The following is a 20,733-nucleotide window of genomic DNA, read 5'->3' on the forward strand; positions in this document are numbered from 1 at the left end:
GAAGAATTTTTTTTTTTTTTTTTTTTTTGGAGAACTATTATCACACATTTGGAACGTTGAACTGGATAGAGTCAAACAGTACCTTATTGTTTTGGTTAAAAATCACGTTTTTAATGATAAAAGTTGATGAAATTTGCGGTTGAAAAGTTTTAAAAAATTGTGGGTTCCGTGAAAATATGTAGTTAAAAGTAAATATTGACTTTAACTTCGATTTTTATCAACATGTTGACTTGTCGTCATATTATTTTAGTATAATAGAACTTTTTTTTAGTGGTCACTTTCATATAGATAGCGCAAGATCAAGATTGTAATTATTTTCGTCTTCGTGGAAAACTTACGACAAGCGGAACTACTAGAAGCCTATATGTTAGCTTGCGCGTGTTTTTGATATAACTTTACTTCGCCGATTGAGATGGATCATCTCTGAAGTATTTTATTGTGTCTGGACAAGCATGTCAAACAAGCTTAAACCTTCAAGAATTGAATCTGTGAGTCTGTTATTGCCATTACATAGCCATATTGATTAGGTGGTTGAAAATTTTAAGAGGAGTTACTTTATGAACTTGCGTAAATTTTGAGTTGCACTGTGTTGAAGGTAATTTACTTGTAGGAGTGGCAAACAAGAGCCAGAAAATCAAATATAGCTTAGGTATTTGTTGTTTTCTTATGACATAATCATAGTATTAGTAACAACACCTCTGATTAACAAAACTCCAACCATCCATCAATTAATCAATGATCGCAGCAGCTATTCTTATAGTTACTCCACTTCCAATAAAAACATGTTGGTCATGTTTACAATCGATTGTTAGACAAGAGTGAACGGTACACTATCCTACCCAAAAAAATATATCTCAAGATGAGATGGAATGGCGTTGGAGACAAAACCAAGTTGAATGAATTTGTGCTAAAGTAAAAAGTTAGCCATCATGTTGTTACCATCTCAGTCAAAATCACCAATATGTTGCCGGCCAATAGGCCCAATAAAACTTATTTAAACTCATAATGGCCAAGAACCAATGGAAATATCAAAAATCAGAAAGACTGGGCGAGATTTATTTATTTATTGAAAAGACGAAATGCATAAATTATCTATAAGTGAAATTTCTTGAATCACCGTAAAAATTCCCTCTCTATGCGCGAACTTTATTTGTCACGATGAGAACGTATCTAATTAAACAACCTTAATAGAACCTCGAAATCAATTTTATAGTTGTCGAAACGATGAAAAAGCTCAAGTTTTCACAGTCCACGACACTTATCTGTGAAAGGATAAATTTCAAACAGCTATGTTTCTATTACAATGACAGCTGCAAGATTTGTCAAAGACAACACTTATAACGGAGAAAGCAAATACTGAATTGCTGGTCGAATTTACATGATTGAACTAGGAAAAAACGCCGCAATATTAATTTTTATGTGAATAATTAAAATTCGTTGGTTTGATGATTAAGGTTTGAACTTATTAAAGAATGATTAGAATCCATATTTAATCAACCAGCATCACTTATGAGGTTAATGGAGAGAACAGTATTGGTTCAGGACAGTTTTGTCTGTACCTAGTTATTACAGGAGATGGTCTGGAAACTTGTCGGCTTGCAGAAGGTTCAGGACAATTAACAACCATACATAACTGCCATCTAACAATTTTCTGCCTAAATAAAATCTCAAAAATCCTCCAACGCTTCGTTTTCAGACAAATGCACAAGCATTTATTCTATTATTGGTTTTGTTTATTTAATTCTTAAATTCACAGTGTACTTTTTTTAGAGCGCTCTTTGTTTATCGCTTCAAATTCCATGGCAGCATATTTGATAACATGAATTAAAAAGTTAAAAAAATATTAAAAAGGAGACCTGTCTTGTGTATTGCCGTGCCAAATTCAGTACATTAATATTTGTGAAAAACTAGGAAAAAATAAATAACCGAACAATCAAGAATTATAGAACATGCAGCAGTTGAAAAAAAAAAAAATTGTCTAAAAAGTACCACACACATTCAACAAATACAACGAACTTAGTAGTAGTAGTAGTTCCAATAAAAGAAATACGAACTCCACAAACATTGTTCTCCGATAAATCTTAAGACAAACAGAAATTAACAAGAACATAGAATGCACTCAATAACACATACAAACACCAAAAGGATTCTCCAAATACAGCTCAAGCAAGCAGTCATTCTTTAGATCATCATATTTTCATCTGTTATCCTTTCGCTCCTCAGGATTTTTCCATTTGGAAGCAGTAGCCTTCAGTGGAAAGCTAGTTCTGGTTCTTGGATTTCTCCATGGTCCTGGGAGCTATGAAACAAATGAAAGATGTTACAAGCATCACATGACATTCACAACAAATTTGTATCGAAATGATGTTGTTCAAAATCTAAGTAGTAAAAAGTTTCTACAGTCAAACTAAGAAGTTGAGTATTTCATTGATGTAGGTGCTCGTATTCAGCAAATTGTTTATAATCTAATAGCAGCATTCAGACTAACTAAAAGTGCACTATTTTCTCAGTTCGGCACAACAAAATTACAGATCCGCATTTAGTTGAATTGGTTCAACACGATAAGTCCGAGCCAAAATTTGTCAATCTACAAAGTGCCATAAACCCTCCAATATATTACATAGAATGTTCTTTACACATCCCAATTAAGTCAATTTCAGTTCTTTTAAAATATCGGGAATATAAAAATCTTCAAACATAAAATACAAATAATTCAGAGGGGAAAAAAAGAAGCAAAACTTTACTGCAAACCACAAGAAAACAAAGAAAGACTTCATAAGCAAAAGCCTGATGACTTATTCTTATACCCTATTCACAATGTATATCGTCTCCAGTTGTTATTAGTAATTGTGTCTATATGACTTCAGTAAGTGTATAAATTAAGAAGTTGCTACGCTGCATTTACAAATGCGAGGAAAATGTTGAACGGATCTCACAGAAGAAAACTTGCACCAAGCATGCCTTTAAAAGAAGCAAATTTCACTAATTGGTGCTCTACAACAACAGTAAACAAAAAGGCAAGAATAATACGACAAAAAATGCTTACCTAATCCAATAGCATCAGAGCCTTTCATAATCTTGAGCCTCTTGCATGATTCAATAAACATCCTTTAACAGAAGCACTTGTGAGCAACATGAAGAGGCATAGGAAAGATCTCAGAAAAATAAAATAAAGTATCATGCACCGTGTTCTCTAAAATCTCCTGATATTTCTTAAAATTGTCACATACCATAATCATCAAGACAGATGACGGACAGAATTAATGGAAATAATCTGAGTGCTTCGAGGAATATCAGTGTACCAGTTGAACAGGTACCACATTTAAGATCATCCAAGTATCAATACTAGCAGATATTTCAATGAAATATAAATGCCAAACCGTATTCCCTATGTTCTTTCTACGCAGATTCTTTTCAGATGTGTCAAATGCACCTCACTTTGGGACTCAAAAAATTAGGAGGAGAGAATGATATGTCACAGTCCTTGTCTATTAAGGGCTTTGGACACAGAAATTCCAGGAACTGAACCATGGAAGATGGAGCCCAAAACTCCTAGATGTTGTAAATTCTTAGCTATATTGTACCCCTGGTGATAGCTGTAGCAGCTGTAGAAAACTTTCCATGAGGAATTCAACAAACTCTTGAACCAACATAAAGCAAACACGTAACCAGTAACATATTTTGTCATCCAGAAAGGAATTAGAAAACTTACAGTATCACACTTCGATTATCTAATCATAGTCAAGGAGAAATAGGAGGTCAAATAATTAAGGGACAGGAGTCACCAATGACAGCCAAAACATGTTCTCAACAGGAGAGTATAAAGAAATGCTTTAAGAGAACCCCAGAGGATAATAGCCCTATCAAGTAACATGACTTCCCAATTCTATTGTGGTCAGACTAATCAGCAAAATAACACAGCTAAAAGGTTTTTATAATTATTTGTGGGGGCGAAAAAAATAACAAACTTATCACCAAGTACAGCATATCAACATCACTAGACGCTAAATAAAAAAAGGGAAACCAAACCGTAGAACAGAGGGGTGAAAATGGTGTTTGGGGGAAGAGGAATCCATTTCATTAGGGTTCATATAAACACTCCAGTCTAAAATGTGATTCAGTCCACCAAGCTTAGGGTTGGTTAGTAGTCCATCCCATGGTTATGAATTTTGCTGTTTGTGAAGCTTGGTAACCCTATAAATGTTGAAAACAAAGCAAATTAACTCCTCTTTCCGGTTTTTAAAAATTCTATAATTATCCCCATTCTTTGTAGGTAATTTGCAGGGCTTTTAGATTGACAAAGGGTTATTAGGCAATTCTGAAACAGGGATGTACATAAAAATTTTACGTATCTTATTTCCCTCAAGTTCATTGCTATAGAAACTGTGTTTACCTAGGATCTGTTACAAGTAAACTTCTAGAAAATGAAAATAAAAAGAAATGAGGCACAGGAAACAACACGTTCTATTTGTCAAGCCTCTTAGGCAAAGGGGGGCGAATTTCTGATTCATGCAAATTCTCTTATGTTTTTATCGTTAATTTCTAAGAGTGGCTAATGTTGATAGTATTACATATAGCGCACAAATTCTTGTAAAATGTTTACGGCCTCGTATATTAAATAATAAATATTACTATGGGATAGTACAAGACACGGTAGACTAATTCATGCTTCTATTCTCTATGTTATTGCACATATGAAAAAAGTGGCAATATAACCACAAAAAAAGAGCAGGTAGAACAAGAAACTCACCCCCACGGCACATCTCCAACAAGCATCCAGTCACCATCCTTGTCCTCGAATGTTAGCACATAGTCTGATCCATGCAGAAGATCCTTGAACTTATTCTCGCCCAGCATTTCCCTATCCGGAGTTTCCTGGGATCCACATTTTCCTGAAGCCAAAATACAAAAATACCTATGACATCCCATAAACCAAATATTGAATGTGTTAAAGATTCCATAGGAAGAAAAGCTTACTTATCGTAAAGCACATGAACATTTTTTCCAAAGCAGAAGAAAGTTCTTGATATGTGGAATACATCCTGAGATCCACCTTCCTCAAATAAGGAGCACCATCCATGCTGACCTTGATAAAAAGAGCACCAGGACCAGGTTTACCATCAACTTCTTCATTGTTCTTTGAGGTTGTGGCCAAAGTATTCTTCCTGAAAGATCTGATTGGAGGCCAACCAACCACCTGAGCCCTGCAAAGTGTGAAAGATTCGATTAATAGTTGCATGCCTCAGACTTTTAAACAAGATTTCGCCTATGAATAATTATCTTTTTCCCTGGTTCGGTCTGTTGAAGTTCAAGCACTTACTTAGCAGCAGGTGCACTGCTGTTATTGTTAGAACCATTCATCTTGTTTTGGCCTTCCTTTGGTGCTCTTGTAGGCACCTCTTTCTTCATGGATGGCTGAGCCCCGGATGAATTGTTTGCGAGAATCACATTTATTCCGGCATTGCCAGCTAACTTAGCCTCGACAACAGATTGAGGAGTTCCAGAGTCAGAACCATTAGCATTGAACATCCATTTTCCTTCAGTAAAAACAGAACTTTTTATTTCAGAAAATCCGTCCATGGTGTCTGAGAATCCTCTTTTGTTTCCAGAAACAATGGACTTCTGCATCAACGAGCAGATTCCATCCTTGGAAGGAAGCAACGGAAACAACTGCTTCTCGTCGAGCTTGCCAGAACTCAGCAGGCTAAAGTCTGAATCTCGTTCTGGGGATCGGGATCCAGGAAGACCAAGCCTCAATTCCGTGGCCTTAAAATTCAAATTATTCTTGTTTTTCTCACACACATTTGAGACTGCTGAGCTGTCCACTGAAGAACAATCAGACAATCCCAGAAAATTGCATTCTTTCAACCCCGAGCCACTCTGGGAAATACAGTCCCCGGATGCTGAAGATGACATCAATGGAGCATTACCCCGACCACCCCCCTCAACATCCAACAGCGGTGGAGACATCAGATAAATAAAGTTTAAAATTGCCCGACGACCTGCTACAAATTATATTTGTTTAGTAATACACTAACAAGTCGATCACAAGCACATACACCATGAGCTCGAAAACTATTGTCATAAAATCTCATTTCATGAATTTTCTTGTAGGAGCCATTGAAGAACAACTTATTGTTTATGTTGATTTCGCTTGCTAAAGCAAACAAATTCAGATAAATATTTAACCAATGCACAAACAAAGTTTTGATAAGAGGGATAAAATCCCAAAATATAGAATTGTAAAACATACCCAGAATCCGGTTCATTTTTTCAAAAAGAATTCTTATTAATAATTAGGTGAGACATGCATACCCACTCTCAGATAGGTGGAGAAAAATAATTTCTAAATTTTTTTTAGTCAAAGAAACATTGAATCACCAGATAAAGGAAAATAACAGACAGTATCTCAGGTTTTCGGAATAACCATAATCAAAAGAAATGAACCCAGAGAAAATTCAAGGGGAAAACAAAGAGGCAAATCTAGAAATTTTAGACAATATAAGAAAAAAGAAATAATCCAGGATACTAGCTGTAAAACTCAAATAACCAAGCAGTGGTTGAAATCCACAAAAAATCCCTCAAATCTCAAGATCTCAGCTCAGTTTGGCTTCGTCAACGCAAAAAATTATGAAGTCAAACAAAAATGTTGAAAGCATACATATGTTAAAAAAATTAAAGTGCATACCTGATAAATAATCCTGAAAGTGGGTGGAGTAGAATTAGCACAAGTTAATAGCAGATGAGGATTGAGAGCTTGAATAACTGTAGGAAATGTACGAAACGCAAAGCAGAGAGAGGAGTTTCAAGGTCCCTCCATTAAGCAGAAAGCTAAAAACAAAAGTAATCAGAGAGCTCTTTTGTTTTGCCGAGAAACTCAAAGCTTGGAAGAAAAAAAGAGCGATTCTTTGGGGCTAAAAGAGAATTATGGAGAAAAGTTGGGTACGTTTTTAATTTTTCTCTAATCCAGCGGCTGGTGTCGATTGCTGTAAGTGAATCATGGCCGTTGAAAGTGATCAGATCATAAAATTACCTGTCATTCCGGCACGTGGTAAATCAGCTGATAATTATGCCTTTTTTACAGTTTCGCGAAGACAGTTCTCTTCTCTGCTTTTACTTTCTGGCCGTCTGGTAATAAATGCTAGTTATTGAAATGACTAATTTACCCTTCCTTGTATTTGATGGCGGAATCACCTTTTTTGTTGGTACTTTCTGATTGAGCGAAAAAAAAAGGGGGGGCATTTTTACCTGTTGGAATGAGTTGAGCAAAAAATATAAAAATAAAAAGTTAAGATTATTTGTCGTTGGATACTTTGGTAAAGGACTGCGGCCCCCGTGCGCATGATAATAACCCTCCATTTTGTACTCTTTTAATTTGTGTCAACTTGGAATAATTCATGCAGGATGTCATTTTTGTTCTTTTTAAAATTAATGTTCATAATGCATTTTAATTTCAAATAATTTACTGTGAGCATTTTGAATCAAATCCATGAAATTCAAAATTTTTGAGCCAACGTAAACTCAAGAATATTTTTGAGTGTATTTTCGTTCTCATCTTATTAAAATAGGTTGCCTCATAAATAATTTTGAATGACCAATATCAAAAAGAGCATAAATGCAACACAGATTACTCAGTAATGGTCACACGAGCAACGAAGATAACCGTGTTTTGGTTTAGCCAAAAGGAGTATCAAAATCAAATGCTCTTGAACTTATTGCATTTATATTAGGATACGAGTGAAATGATGAAAAGATACAAGTGAAAGCAATTCTCATATGCAAACTTCCCTAGGGTCCATCATCTGAAAACAAGGGCATTTTGGGAAAAGAAAGAGATCCCACTTGCTGACTTGCAGCTTGCCAATGGAAAATTAACTCAAAAGTATTACACTAGGCTAGTAAGAAACAGTGTAGGGAGTGGGGTAGAAATAGATAAAAGTAAAAGTAAAGGACGAAGAAAGTAAATAAGAAGTAGGGAGGGTTGACTGGGTGCAAAGGGAGAGAGATATGGGGGTTGGGATTGTAAATGTCATAGTGATGTGGTGGAGGGGACAAGAAAGCGGCAATTGAACTTGATTTGTCGGGTGGTGAATAGGACAATAACCTCTTTAATCAAACCTTTTTATTATTTATTTTTACATAAGACCTTCTCTTTCTCTTTATTCTACCAAATAATTGATCGTTTTTATGTGCAAAATCTTTCTTTAAAAAAGGTTGAACCTCAACCTTAAGAGCCTCCACCGTCCCATCATTAGAGTTTTGTGAGAGTGGTAAATCACGGGATGTGTCCCAACAGGTTAGGGAACAAGAATTGTCTGCACACTGTATCTACAAGAAGTCTAATTCCATGTCTCAGAAATCGAATCTCAACACTGTGACTTCTAACAAGTCGTGAGATAACTTCACTCATGTCCTTTGTACCACTGGACTATGACCAGGGCGGAAAATCTTTCTTTTGTTACATGCTTGGTCGCTCAAGAATCATTAGCTTCCACTTACATTTGCACGCTTCCCCACTCTCTCTTTCATTTCATCTACAAATTTTTATATATTACCCTTCCCTCATTACACATCACTAGCTGTGTCTGTATGTGATATTTTCACTGATTTGTTATATAATATTGGATAATTTAAAAATAAAATTATACATTTTTCAATTATTTTGTTTAATATTATGTATTTAATGTATCTTTAAAATATACTTGCTATTTCTAATGTGTTCAATTTCTTGAATTTCACTTATTTTATTTTAGATTTGTGTAATGCGGAAAGATGAATAAACATGTAAATATCACAATATATCATGATCTTAACAAAACTAGATTCCGTGTAAAAGAATAACAAAATTTAGACATAAACAAAGAAAAGAATGATTAAATGAATGAATTCTCACAATTATTATGACAAGTGATACTTGGAATTTTTACTTAGGTTATTAGTAGAAAAATCAGGAACATGAATCATAAAGTGATTTCATACATTTCAAATGATATATCTCACAAAGAAATCCGAGCCTACGAATACGGTAAGTGCTATCTATCGAACATTTGTTTATATAAAATTTAATAATATAATATTGTTTAATAAATGAGATTGAACGTTCTATCAAATTGAGCGAATTCTTGACACATGCAAAACCTTTTCTTGATTTCTCATTGATCATCTAAACCTCTCAATTTTGTTAGGCAGAAGGAATTATTAGACTAATTAAATTATGGACCTGTTTGGGAGTGATTTTTCACATCAAAAAATTGATTTTTTAATCGTTATTTCACTATTTCGGCCGTAATTTTTGACTCTTCTCTCACATGTGACCCCACTTTTCTCCTAACGGTCAAAAAATCAAATTTCAAAATCACTACCAAACAGACCCTATATAGGCTATTCATTTTACGTAAAGTTGCAAGTAATTAATTAAATTATATGGCATGATAGAAAGGTAGATTACATAAAACTGTAGCGTATAACAATTAGCTATAAGGACTCATCAGTAGGTGTTGCTTCCAAAATTGGGTAAAAGTGCAAATATGTAGCTCTAGGAATATGAATAATGGAAACTAGAATATTATTACTTTCGTAAAGTAGAAATTCATAACTTCTTTAATAATGCCAATATTACTAGAGGAATAAAAATAAGGCTATAATAAATACAAAAGTTGTAACCAATAAGGTAAGATTCGTCAAAAAATCAAATCATCCAATGTAAAAAAGGTTTTCGATACTTGTTATCTTGTTATTTTAGTGGCCTCTAAGAAAGAAAATATACTAAAATTATATTAATTGTATTATCAAAGCCAGTCCAGAACTATATAATGAATATGGGGTCAAGTGAATAATCATTTGGATTTCACTATTGTTGTGAATAAAAAAATAATAATAATGAATTAGCCTAACTTGGATAACAATGATTAAGACTCTTGAATTATGATGTCCTAGGCTCCACTCATTTTTGTGGTTTTTTTTTTTTTTATTATTTCATTATAAATAGATAAAATGTAAGTATACAATTATTGTATTTGCAAATACATATAGGCACAAGAAGTTAATTACTCAATAATCACATTATTACCGTAGGTAAAATTCAGCCCTAGTTGCATTTACGCTACAAGAAAAAGAGTTTTACATTTGTTGAAATTTCTCTAGTATGGTGACAAGCTAAGGGTGCTTTTGTTCACAAATATATTGGTGAAGAATTAACAAATGCTACACTACGTGATCGTGTTTCATGCAATCCTCAATGTGAAAAACATTCACATATTTTGCTTCTTTGTGCAAATGTTACGGTAGAATGTCCCTAAAGGTAGACATATACAATGAATTTTATGTCTTACACGATCCATTGGTATTATGCTTTTTCAAATAGAATTGATGAAGAGAATGCATCTTTTCTCCTTCAAAAACATCAATACCATATATATTTATAAATATTGAAAAAAAAAATTAAAATATAAGCCCTAATACAAAATGCACAAACTATTTTGGAGTAAGGATGAAAGAAGTGATATAATGAATAATAATAAGTGTTGTTGGGTATGAAAGTGATGTTCAGGGGGAGTAATTGAAAACTAAAAGCACAATTATATTGAATGGAAATGGTAGGTTTCGGTCCATAGATTGTGCGGGGCTGTGCCGCGACAAGGGGACCCAACACCAGTTAGACCTCCGCTTTTGCCGGTGACTTTAATGAAGGCAGTAATCGATGAGGATTAGCTTCAATTAATTAACCAAGGTTGGTACAAACCATTTGTTTAAGATCGTGTTTGGCTTAAAAGTAAGTTTTAAGCGTTTCTTAAACATTTTGATACAAAACTTTCTGTGTACAGTTAAGTAAATAAAATTACTTATTTAAAAGTAACTTTGAAATACTCTCCATATAACTGACTGATATGTTTAAAAAAAAAATTAAACAGTTCCCAGTTCTTGGTATTGATTTATCTCCACTGAATTAAATGAAGAATTCCTCATTCTTTTGGATGACGTTTGATCAAACAATCTTTGTGTCTTGATCAATGTTTTAATGTCTAAGGATGTGAAAATCTTTGGCTCAATATATATCTCTCAATTAATGGAATAATTTATGGTTCAACGAAGTATCTTGGCTTGGAAAGATTTTATGATCACAATGATATGATGGTTAAATCTAGAGATCAAGGAATGATGATTTGGATTTTCCACAAACTATCACTATTAAATAATATGATTCATTTTCACTTTTGGATGTTCATAGGGTAGAATATACATAGGGAAATGTGTTTGGAATGAAATAGAGATAAAAAAATCATGTGTTTTAAAGTAGAGATGATTCTGTCTCGTAACATTATCGTTCAAATGCTGAGCTAGAGACAAGCGATCAAGCATCAATCTAGCGCTAGGCAAGTGAAAGACATTATACTTCTACCGCTTGAATGTCAATTGGGTGACAGACTAGCTAGAACGTGTCACACTGCACCAACTTCCTCAAGTCCAAATCTTGATCTTTTTGTTGGATTTTTTTTTTTACTTATCTTTGGACTTTATCAACTCCAAATTATATATTTACCATAACTTGGACTATTCTAAACGTATTTTGACTTTGATTACAATATAATTAACTCCTATTATAATTTTAATAAATTATAATTTTTGTCTTAAAAATTAGCCAATTACAAAATAAAATTTACACTTTAAATCATATTGATTCCTGCTTTTCTAGTTGATCCGATGAAAATTTGACAAATGATGTTAAAAAAGGCCCTGGAATAATCACCGGAGCACAGTTTCCTAACAGTATTTAAGGACATGTCAGAATATTTTATGGCCATTAATAAATGTTCTGCCTTTTTTTTTTGGCTCCCCAAATCACTATAATTCAAGCGTTGACATCTTAAATTGTTGGACCACGTCAAACTTATAGAGTTGGAGCTTTCGAACTGGGCAAAATAGAGAGAAAGCGAATTTGTTCGACCTTCCGAGATGGAAATGATACAGATAGCTAATCACTCAGATGCACGAGTTAGACTATAAATGCTCGTCGACAAAATCAATTGACAAAATTTGTACTTGTGTAAAATGTGCCTTACTGGGAGATCGAAGTTAGGCCCCGTTTGGTAGGGATTTTTTGCCCCAAAAAATTGATTTTTTGACCGTTATTTTACTATTCAAGCCGTAATTTTTGACTTCTTCTCTCACACGTGGACCCCACTTTTTTTCTAACGTCAAAAAATCAATTCTCAAAATCCCTACCAAACGAGCCCTTAATAGTTGCACCTTAAAGTAAAATATAAGGTATTAAAGGTGTCAATTGACAAAGGTCGGAGAAGTTATTTTTTCTGTTATATTATTTTAATAAGATATTACGGTTATTTACGTGATTGGACGGGAAGAAAATAATATATAATTAGATTTTATTATTCTTAATTCTTAGGCTTATTTTACTTCAAGCTTTATGAAAATCCGATGAATTAAGGCACGCGACATTGAATATTTAAACAACGTTTGATCAGTATATGGTTTGGCAAAATTCCACTTGCTATAAATCGATTTATGTAATATCACGACGTTATAATTCTAGTAGAAAGTATTTGTATAAAATTTAATTATTTTGATTATTTATAGGATTCAAATAAGACCTCAAATTGAATTATTACTTACATTTTGAGAGCCAAATATATTTGCGATTTAAGTATGAATCCACGTCGGAAGATTTCAAGACAATTTTCATACTTTTGTTAAAAGTTTTTTATTCTTTTATATCAATTTTTTACAAAATCATTTTCAAGTACACATTCTATAGGCCATTTTCATCAATATTCTATGAGACACAATTTACCCATTCTCCAAAAACAATACCTTTTCTTTAAAAATTTGTACCAATCAAGATTTTAGTAGGGCATCCGAATAGCGAGTAATGCAAGAAATAAAGTTAAGTAAAGTTCGATGATACGGAAAATGATTCTTCTATAGGTAGGCTGAAGTCCTTCGAGTCCTTTCTCTCCAAGCCGACAAACCTGTTATTTTATGACAAAGGGTGTTCCGTCGTCCTAACTCCTTCCACTTCACCTAGGACCTATGACTTGATCTTTGGGGAACAATTCCGCCGGACCCTTCCTTTTAGGGCGTCTAGACGGTGAAAGGCTATCCTACCTTTAAGAATTAGTGATTGACTAAAGGCAAATCTTGGGCTAATATGCCCAAATTGATGATGGACTGGACGCGATAGGAACAAAGGCCAATGTATAATTGAAAGCCTTTATCCAACACTATCAACTAGTCTCTATCTTCATTTTTACTTTTTATAGTGAAGCTCCAGATTACTGTTTTCGAAAAGCAAGAAAAATTTAGCTCTTATATCCTTCGTAATTGTAATAATCAGTAATCAATTTTTTTTCTAAACAATTATTTACAGTACTAATTATTAAATAGAAAATTTAATAGTTTCACATATTTTTACACACCTTTAATCCGTCTTGTGCAATTTAACTTAATACTTAATGATCTAGCAAAATTATAATGATATATCTTTGTTATTTTATTCTCCTGGATTGAAATAAAAAAATTAGAATCGACGAAGAGTTCATTGGACATTACCTCGGAAATTCAGTAAATTTAAAACTTACATTTTGTTTTTGATAATAAATGGAAATTAATATTAGTTTAATCTTTACAATTGTAAAATTATAGGATTGGATAATTTACGCATGTCATCTCCAACTTAAAGCTCTTGTGCGAAACTACGATATATTCTTTCAATGTTGGAACAACAAGGGCGTCTAGACGGTGAAAGGCTATCCTACCTTTAAGAATTAGTGATTGACTAAAGGCAAATCTTGGGCTAATATGCCCAAATTGATGATGGACTGGACGCGATAGGAACAAAGGCCAATGTATAATTGAAAGCCTTTATCCAACCCCATCAACTAGTCTCTATCTTCATTTTTACTTTTTATAGTGAAGCTCCAGATTACTGTTTTCGAAAAGCAAGAAAAATTTAGCTCTCATATCCTTCGTAATTGTAATAATCAGTAATCAATTTTTTTTCTAAACAATTATTTACAGTACTAATTATTAAATAAAAAATTTAATAGTTTCACATATTTTTACACACCTTTAATCCGTCTTGTGCAATTTAACTTAATACTTAATGATCTAGCAAAATTATAATGATATATCTTTGTTATTTTATTCTCCTGGATTGAAATAAAAAAATTAGAATCGACGAAGAGTTCATTGGACATTACCTCGGAAATTCAGTAAATTTAAAACTTACATTTTGTTTTTGATAATAAATGGAAATTAATATTAGTTTAATCTTTACAATTGTAAAATTATAGGATTGGATAATTTACGCATGTCATCTCCAACTTAAAGCTCTTGTGCGAAACTACGATATATTCTTTCAATGTTGGAACAACAGTCCTCAAAAAAAGGTTTTGGTGTGCAAATCGTCCTTTTTAGGCCAGTAGCGTGATCCAATAGACAATATAAAATTAAACAAAAAAGGAAAAAAGAAATTGTTACACCATTAAAAATACATTACTCTTCAGGCCCAGTAGCGTGATCCAACTAAAAGCCTACAAATGAGAATTTTATTTTTTTTTTGGATCCATTTGGGAAAAGCAGCATGTCCACTTCTCACTTGCTCATATTTGGCTTTACATCTAACTGTTTTATAGAGACTATAAAGTTTCAACCGATAGTACCTTATAAGCATACCGAGTTTCTTTTTTGCAGGGTCGGCCTTGAGAATTCTGAGACCCTAGACGGCTTATTATTATAAGGCCCTATAATTTTCATTTTTTTTACAAGTGTGTGTATATATATAAAAAAAGACTTTTTATAATCTAAAATCTATAATTGCAAAATAAAAGCTTGGCAACCACTTTTACTCTCCTCTCTTCATTCAAACTGTCCAAAAACTCCCAAATGCCTATATTAATTCTATTACTTCCCTACACTTGTCTTAAATTTCAAGCCCATCTATAAAATGCACTTGCTAGTGATAATTCATCAATTGTTAAAACCTATTTTTTTGACCACACAGTTTGAATGAATCAGGTTTTCCTTGTATTCTTCCTATCCTTTATAACATTACCAAACAAAGGGCATAAAGCATATTTCACCAATCCCATATTCATGTAATATAGCATTAATCATTTCAGGTAGTCGAATGAAAATCTTTAATTACAAGCCAAAACCAATTATTTGAGCATCGCTAAAAGGCTTAAAAAACCTTAAAACTAGATAGAGTTTGCTATCTTTCCAATAGCAAATAATTCTTTCAAGAATTAAGAGGTTTGCCCAAATGTGCATTTTCTTCAAATTTCTAAGTTTAACAAGAAAGTCTAGTACAGTAATTAACTCATTTCACCAAAGAAAATGATGTTCCAATGAGGTTTCACAGAATAAAACTAAACAATATCAAACAAAAGAGAAATCAACAAGCACACATAATATTAAATAAATCAAAAAACTCATACCAATGCAAAAGGGAAAAATAAAAGCCTAAATAATGAGCCAAAAGTGTGCCCTTAAATTGCACACATATGCAGAAGTAGAAATTAGCCAAAAGCATTTTTGCATCGCCAAAATCGGATGAAAATTCCATTATTCGGAAGACAATATTACAAAAAAGAAAGCAGGATTTAATTAGGTGAATTTTGGACAGGTCCTTAGGGTAAGTTTTAGGTTGAACATTTTTAAGAGGCCCCTAGTGATTCAGTTCATTTTAAAGAGAATAAATTTTGGAGCTCGAGACTAATTTAGGTGGCAGTGGATTTCACTACTTTATTGTTCAATGAATAAAAATGATGTTTAACTACAATGTATTGTAAAGCGGTGAGGTCTACCATCAAGACTTGGCACCAGTGAGATACATAATACTACTCTTCGAATTATCAACTATTCACAACCCAATATCGAAAAAAATAAAAGATTCAATTCACAATTGATGGATAAAAATCATTTTAGTGTGCCTAATTGATTGGAAGAGGAGTCGAGCTCCAAAATTGAACTATTGGTGCCTCCTCCTACTACTACCCAATGAAAAGAAATAATATAATCAATAAAAAATCTTTCAACCTTCCACATTTTTCATTTTTCTTCCTTGGCTAATTTGTCAGTAAACAAGCAAATGAAACAGAGCTTTCGTGCGCACCACTGTCCTTAAACAATAATATTATCCTCCCACTCAACTGCTTCAAAACAAAGTTTGAACTTTAAAAATGTGTGCGTTTAGGGAGTGGAGGTGGCGTGCGTAGTCCATCATCCGTACCATTTCCCGGACAGCAATGTGCACACATAACCACCCTTTGCCTTATACTATAAATACGCACCACCTCTTCTCTTCTCGTTGCCTCAAACTAAAACTCTCTTTCCGTTGTCCCTTTAAATTTAATCTTGAGCCTATTTTGCCTTAAAGTCACATATAAAAAATTTATATCATTTATCTTTTGCACGAATTAGATTAAATAAAAATTAATTGTGCTTTGTTGCACCCTCGATGAGGGGAGTGGGATTAAAGGGAAGTAGAAGCAGTAATGGAGAGTCCATATCGCAGCGAGGGATCTCGGCCATCTCTAGGCTTTCCTTTGGGGACTGCCCTCCTCTTGGTCGTGATCTTTAGCCTTAGTGGCATATTTTCCTGCCTCTACCATTGGGATAAGCTCCGCTCCCTCCGCCGCTCGGACCACGACCTCGAGGCAGATGGTGATCAAGGCCCTTCCAAACCTAAAGTCCTCCACACGGTAAGTTTTAAAGTAATAAAACTTTTGTTGATCAAAATTGAAAATAACTGAATTAATTTCTATTTTATTATCAAAACATCTACTTTTTTGAGTAATTTGGTCTCATGGAGTACTGATCATCTCTTGTTTTATTTCCAGAATTTAAAGCAAGAGAAGAACCAGAGCTTGCCGGTTATAATGGCTGGGGATGATGTTCCAAGGTTCATAGCAATGCCATGCCCGCGTGAGTCATCGGTACGTGCGAAAGTCACAGTTGAGGTGAAGAAGCCGCCCAAGCCACCACCTCGAATAGCAGTGCCTTTGTATTAATTACTTAATACAAATTATAACTGAGAAATTGTTTGATGTTTATTTCTAGACTTCAATTAAATTTCATTTTAATTACGTAAATTGTAAATATGAAGTTAGTGAAACATACCGTTTGGATAAATGCTTCAATTATTATATATATTTTTTGATTTTTTAAATATTTACATATATGTTTTGTTCCCGAACATTATTGGAATTTGGACCCCCCTGCAAGGCAATTCTAGCTCAACAATTGATTCCAACGAGATTCATCAGATAGTGTAAATTTCATTTATCGAACCTCATGTAGCCCCTACTTTATGGTAATTATAATTTTTGGAATAGTTTTTTTTTTTTTGAAAAATATATGGTTAAAAAAATGTAAAAATTATCGTCTTATGTGTAATATTATTTTATAGAAGATTGTATGATTGAAAATAATAAAGAGAAATAAATTTTTGGAATAATGGGACAAATAGGGGGTAATAAAGTGCCATGTGTAAACTCAAACAAAAGGTTGCGTGTAACATGGTAATGATTTCTCTCTTTAAATATTTTAGTATTAATTGTCCCTCTCTAAACCTAACCGGCCATTTTCTAATACATCAACTTGATTTCAAACAAAAACTCGAATTGGCATATTCGTAATGGTAATGATTTGTGATAAGTGCATCACATCTTTTATATCAAAAATGCTTTTTGTACACCATGGCGGGTACTATAGTGTTCAACCCTCTCACAATGTGAGGGGGTCCACATGAATATTATATTTGTGGACCCCCCTCGGTGTATGGCTTGCTGTACACCCAGCACAACTGCTATTATATAGTCCCCTGTTTGTCGTTCATTATTAGGGAAATTAAGGAGTTTTAAATAATATTTTTTTGAAAATGTGTGGTTCATAAGTAAAAAAAATTTATTGGTTTGTAAGTAAAATATTTTATTATATGAATATATGATGAAAAATAATAATATAGCAAACAATTTGAAATTTTAATGAGCGACAAATAGGCACATGGTTTTGATAAGACAATTTTTGAACGAGAAAACGATAGGCATAGATTTCATTCTTACAATGAAACTTGGTCACCTAAACTTGTCCAGTTTTATTTCTATGCCAATGCCACTCAATGAATGGATAAGGACGTTTGCCATATTTACAATTGCGTTAAAAAGCCAGCAATTTAATCGATCCGGCAACAAAAAGTGCATTCTCTACATCATCACGGGCTAGTGCTTCAACAGTGATGGAATCAGACAATTTTTATTGTGAGGGGTCAAAAATAAAATTAAAAAAATATAAGCAACGTAACATTATTGAAAAATAATATTAAGCCCCTGTTTGATATCAATTAAAAGCTAGATTTTAATTTAAATTAAAGTTAATAATTAATTTTAATAACATATTTATAGGTCTCACAACTTCTCAACCATCCATTTCATCAATTTCTATCAAAATTTACTAAAAATTTGATTTTTATCCTCATCAAACATGGACTAAAACTTTAAAATAGCGATTAGGAAACAATTCTAAAAGTTTAGTAACAATTCATTAAAAAAATAAAGTTCAATGACTACTAAAAGTATGTTTTAAATATTGTTAACATATAAAAAGATTTTAATGTTCAATGACAACTAGAAAATAAAGTTGAAAGTATAGTTATCATTGATCATTGAAATTTTTACCCTTGACTTAGTCCGAAGAATCGAAAACAGTCAAAATTTTCGTTCGTTTACCTAGTACATATGGTATATTTTTTATTTATTTCTACAAAGGATTCTAGTATAGGAGTTTCAATCCTCCATCATTTTCGAAACAATGTTCGGTCCATAGATTTTAAAAATAAAAATACATTAGAAAGAAAAATAATTAATAATTTACCAAAGATTGGTGCAAAGATAACGTAGAGAGAGGAAGTAGGAATTGTAAAGTAAGAAGAATTTATGAGAAATTACACATCTAGGAGAAAAGAACCTTTTTGTTTGGAATCAATATTGGTGTATCTATCTACCTATTAAACAACCATTACATATTTCAAATTCCATTCAAATCCCATTCTTAACCAAGAAACATACAAATTGTGTCGATGAGAAACATACAAAATGCCACCACCTAAAGCCGCGCTTGGCTTCAAGCAAGTGGAGTTAATTTTTTCATGTGCCGCTCAAAGTAAAGAAAGAAAAAGAAATTAAAATCTAGTTGAACATTTCACACATATTCTTTTAAACAACATTTATCTTATACCGTCAAACATACAAAATGTGTCATTAAGAACTAGACTTCGGCTATTCACATACCCCTATTAATAATTTCACTAGGTAAAATTGTAAAAATTATAATTTAAATTGATAAAATATAATTTTATTCACACATTTTATTGATGCACAATTTATTATCTTTTTTATCTAGAAAATTTGCATTCAAATTATAATTTAAACACTCTCAGCAAGATTTAATACTTGTTTGGGCACTTTTTTGGCTAAAAATATATTTTGGAATAGTAAATTGATGAAAAATATATAGTAAAAAAATAAAGAAAATTTATGAGTTTACGCGTAATATTATGTTATTGAAAAATGTGTAAAGGTAGAAAAATATATTTTAAAAATAATGGGATCAAACGATGAATTCATCTCTATTAAATTTGCTTACTTTGAATTTCAAGGATAATACGATGCATCTTTCCAAAAAAGAATTAGGTCATTACTAGTTGTGTCAATTATCTATGATGAGAAGTGGCCATAAAACATAATCACACATGAAGACTTTAGTCTCTCTCTAAATCCCCTGACCTAATTTTACTGTGCTTATGGTCCACCAAGTACATGTCTCTCCAGTACAGCTCAATTTGTACTGGTCCGTGATGATAAATTTCCGCCTTTTCCACTACATTTTTTTTTAATTCTTAATTTGACACTAATTCAAAATAAATTATTTTCGATGAGCAAAATTTGTCAACATCATCTTGACTAACAGCGTAAATAATTCAGTAACCTCCCTCTTTCTCTACTCCAAAAAAGATTTAAAAAGACCAATGGCTGCCCTCCGGACATAGCTTAGTGGTGCAAAAGACAGAAATGAGGTAGTCTCAATTTTATTAACAGCCACAATGTGAGAGTTCGATTCCTGAAATATGGAATTGAATTCTTTGTGGATATCAGTGTACGGACAAGCTCTTGTTCGCTGGACTACTAAGACACATTCCTCAATTTACCTCATTCACGATACTCCAAAAACGAAATAATAAGAGCTTTCAAAGTTGGGATTCAATCTTTTTTAAAAATACCAGTGGCTTCATTATCTCTCATTTGAATAAAGAGACGTAATTGCACAAAAAATGTACGGATTACAAGCAGCCAAAGCAGGGCGGCCCCTCCAAATTGTAAAAGGGGCCCTTGAAGAATTAAAATATTCGAGAAGGGACGCTTGAAGAATTATAAATCAGTTGGAGATAGGACTTTTCAAGGGACAGCTAGTAGTGGGTATTCGGTGCCCTTATCGACTCAACCAACCATGCTTCGGTCACTAAAGCAGTTGAAGATAATTTTTTTTTTTTTTTTTTTTAAAGTATTCCCGGTGGATAAGTTACGTTTTTGCTGTTTTATTGTTGACGATATTTTTTTTTTATCTTTATTGTCTAATTTTTCTTTATTAAAATTCTTATTCTTTTATAGATTATCAACATGTTATAAGCATTAAAATCCTAAACTAAACTATTCATAT

The 20,733-nt window shown here is 32.9% G+C and overlaps 2 protein-coding genes across 3 annotated transcripts; one reads left to right on the top strand and one right to left on the bottom strand.

The window, feature by feature from the left end:
- Positions 1-1,958: 1,958 nt before the first annotated feature.
- On the bottom strand, positions 1,959-6,931 carry LOC111391697 (auxin-responsive protein IAA9-like). 2 transcript variants are annotated; one of them, XM_023016946.1, is made up of 6 exons: positions 6,689-6,931; positions 5,321-6,005; positions 4,978-5,204; positions 4,751-4,892; positions 3,047-3,108; positions 1,959-2,299 (listed from the first exon to the last, which is right to left on the bottom strand). In XM_023016946.1, the coding sequence occupies exons 2-6, from the start codon at positions 5,968-5,970 to the stop codon at positions 2,262-2,264; spliced, it is 1,119 nt and encodes a 372-aa protein (XP_022872714.1). In that variant the 5' UTR covers positions 5,971-6,005; positions 6,689-6,931; the 3' UTR covers positions 1,959-2,261. The 2 variants fall into 2 exon arrangements, with proteins under 2 accessions (XP_022872714.1, XP_022872713.1); XM_023016945.1 differs by having other exon boundaries at positions 5,321-6,002; positions 6,689-6,930.
- A 9,371-nt stretch (positions 6,932-16,302) lies between these two features.
- Positions 16,303-17,167, top strand: LOC111391690 (uncharacterized protein At5g65660-like). Its single transcript, XM_023016938.1, has 2 exons — positions 16,303-16,721; positions 16,860-17,167. Exons 1-2 carry the CDS (start codon positions 16,515-16,517, stop codon positions 17,028-17,030), a joined length of 378 nt encoding a protein of 125 aa, XP_022872706.1. The 5' UTR covers positions 16,303-16,514; the 3' UTR covers positions 17,031-17,167.
- Positions 17,168-20,733: the final 3,566 nt, after the last annotated feature.

The sequence above is a fragment of the Olea europaea genome, unplaced genomic scaffold (genome assembly GCF_002742605.1).
Source record: "Olea europaea var. sylvestris unplaced genomic scaffold, O_europaea_v1 scaffold823, whole genome shotgun sequence".
NCBI classification, from domain to species: Eukaryota; Viridiplantae; Streptophyta; class Magnoliopsida; order Lamiales; family Oleaceae; genus Olea; species Olea europaea.

What these genes read in the sequence shown, in the direction of transcription:
- LOC111391697 (XM_023016946.1), bottom strand. Translation starts at nt 5,970, where the DNA reads ATGTCTCCACCGCTGTTGGATGTTGAGGGGGGTGGTCGGGGTAATGCT. An exon ending in AGCAGTGCACCTGCTGCTAA is followed by an intron (nt 5,205 to 5,320) that starts GTAAGTGCTTGA and finishes CACACTTTGCAG; the next exon opens with GGCTCAGGTGGTTGGTTGGC. An exon ending in GTTGGAGATGTGCCGTGGGG is followed by an intron (nt 3,109 to 4,750) that starts GTGAGTTTCTTG and finishes CTTCTGTTAAAG; the next exon opens with GATGTTTATTGAATCATGCA.
- LOC111391690 (XM_023016938.1), top strand. Translation starts at nt 16,515, where the DNA reads ATGGAGAGTCCATATCGCAGCGAGGGATCTCGGCCATCTCTAGGCTTT. An exon ending in AACCTAAAGTCCTCCACACG is followed by an intron (nt 16,722 to 16,859) that starts GTAAGTTTTAAA and finishes TTTTATTTCCAG; the next exon opens with AATTTAAAGCAAGAGAAGAA.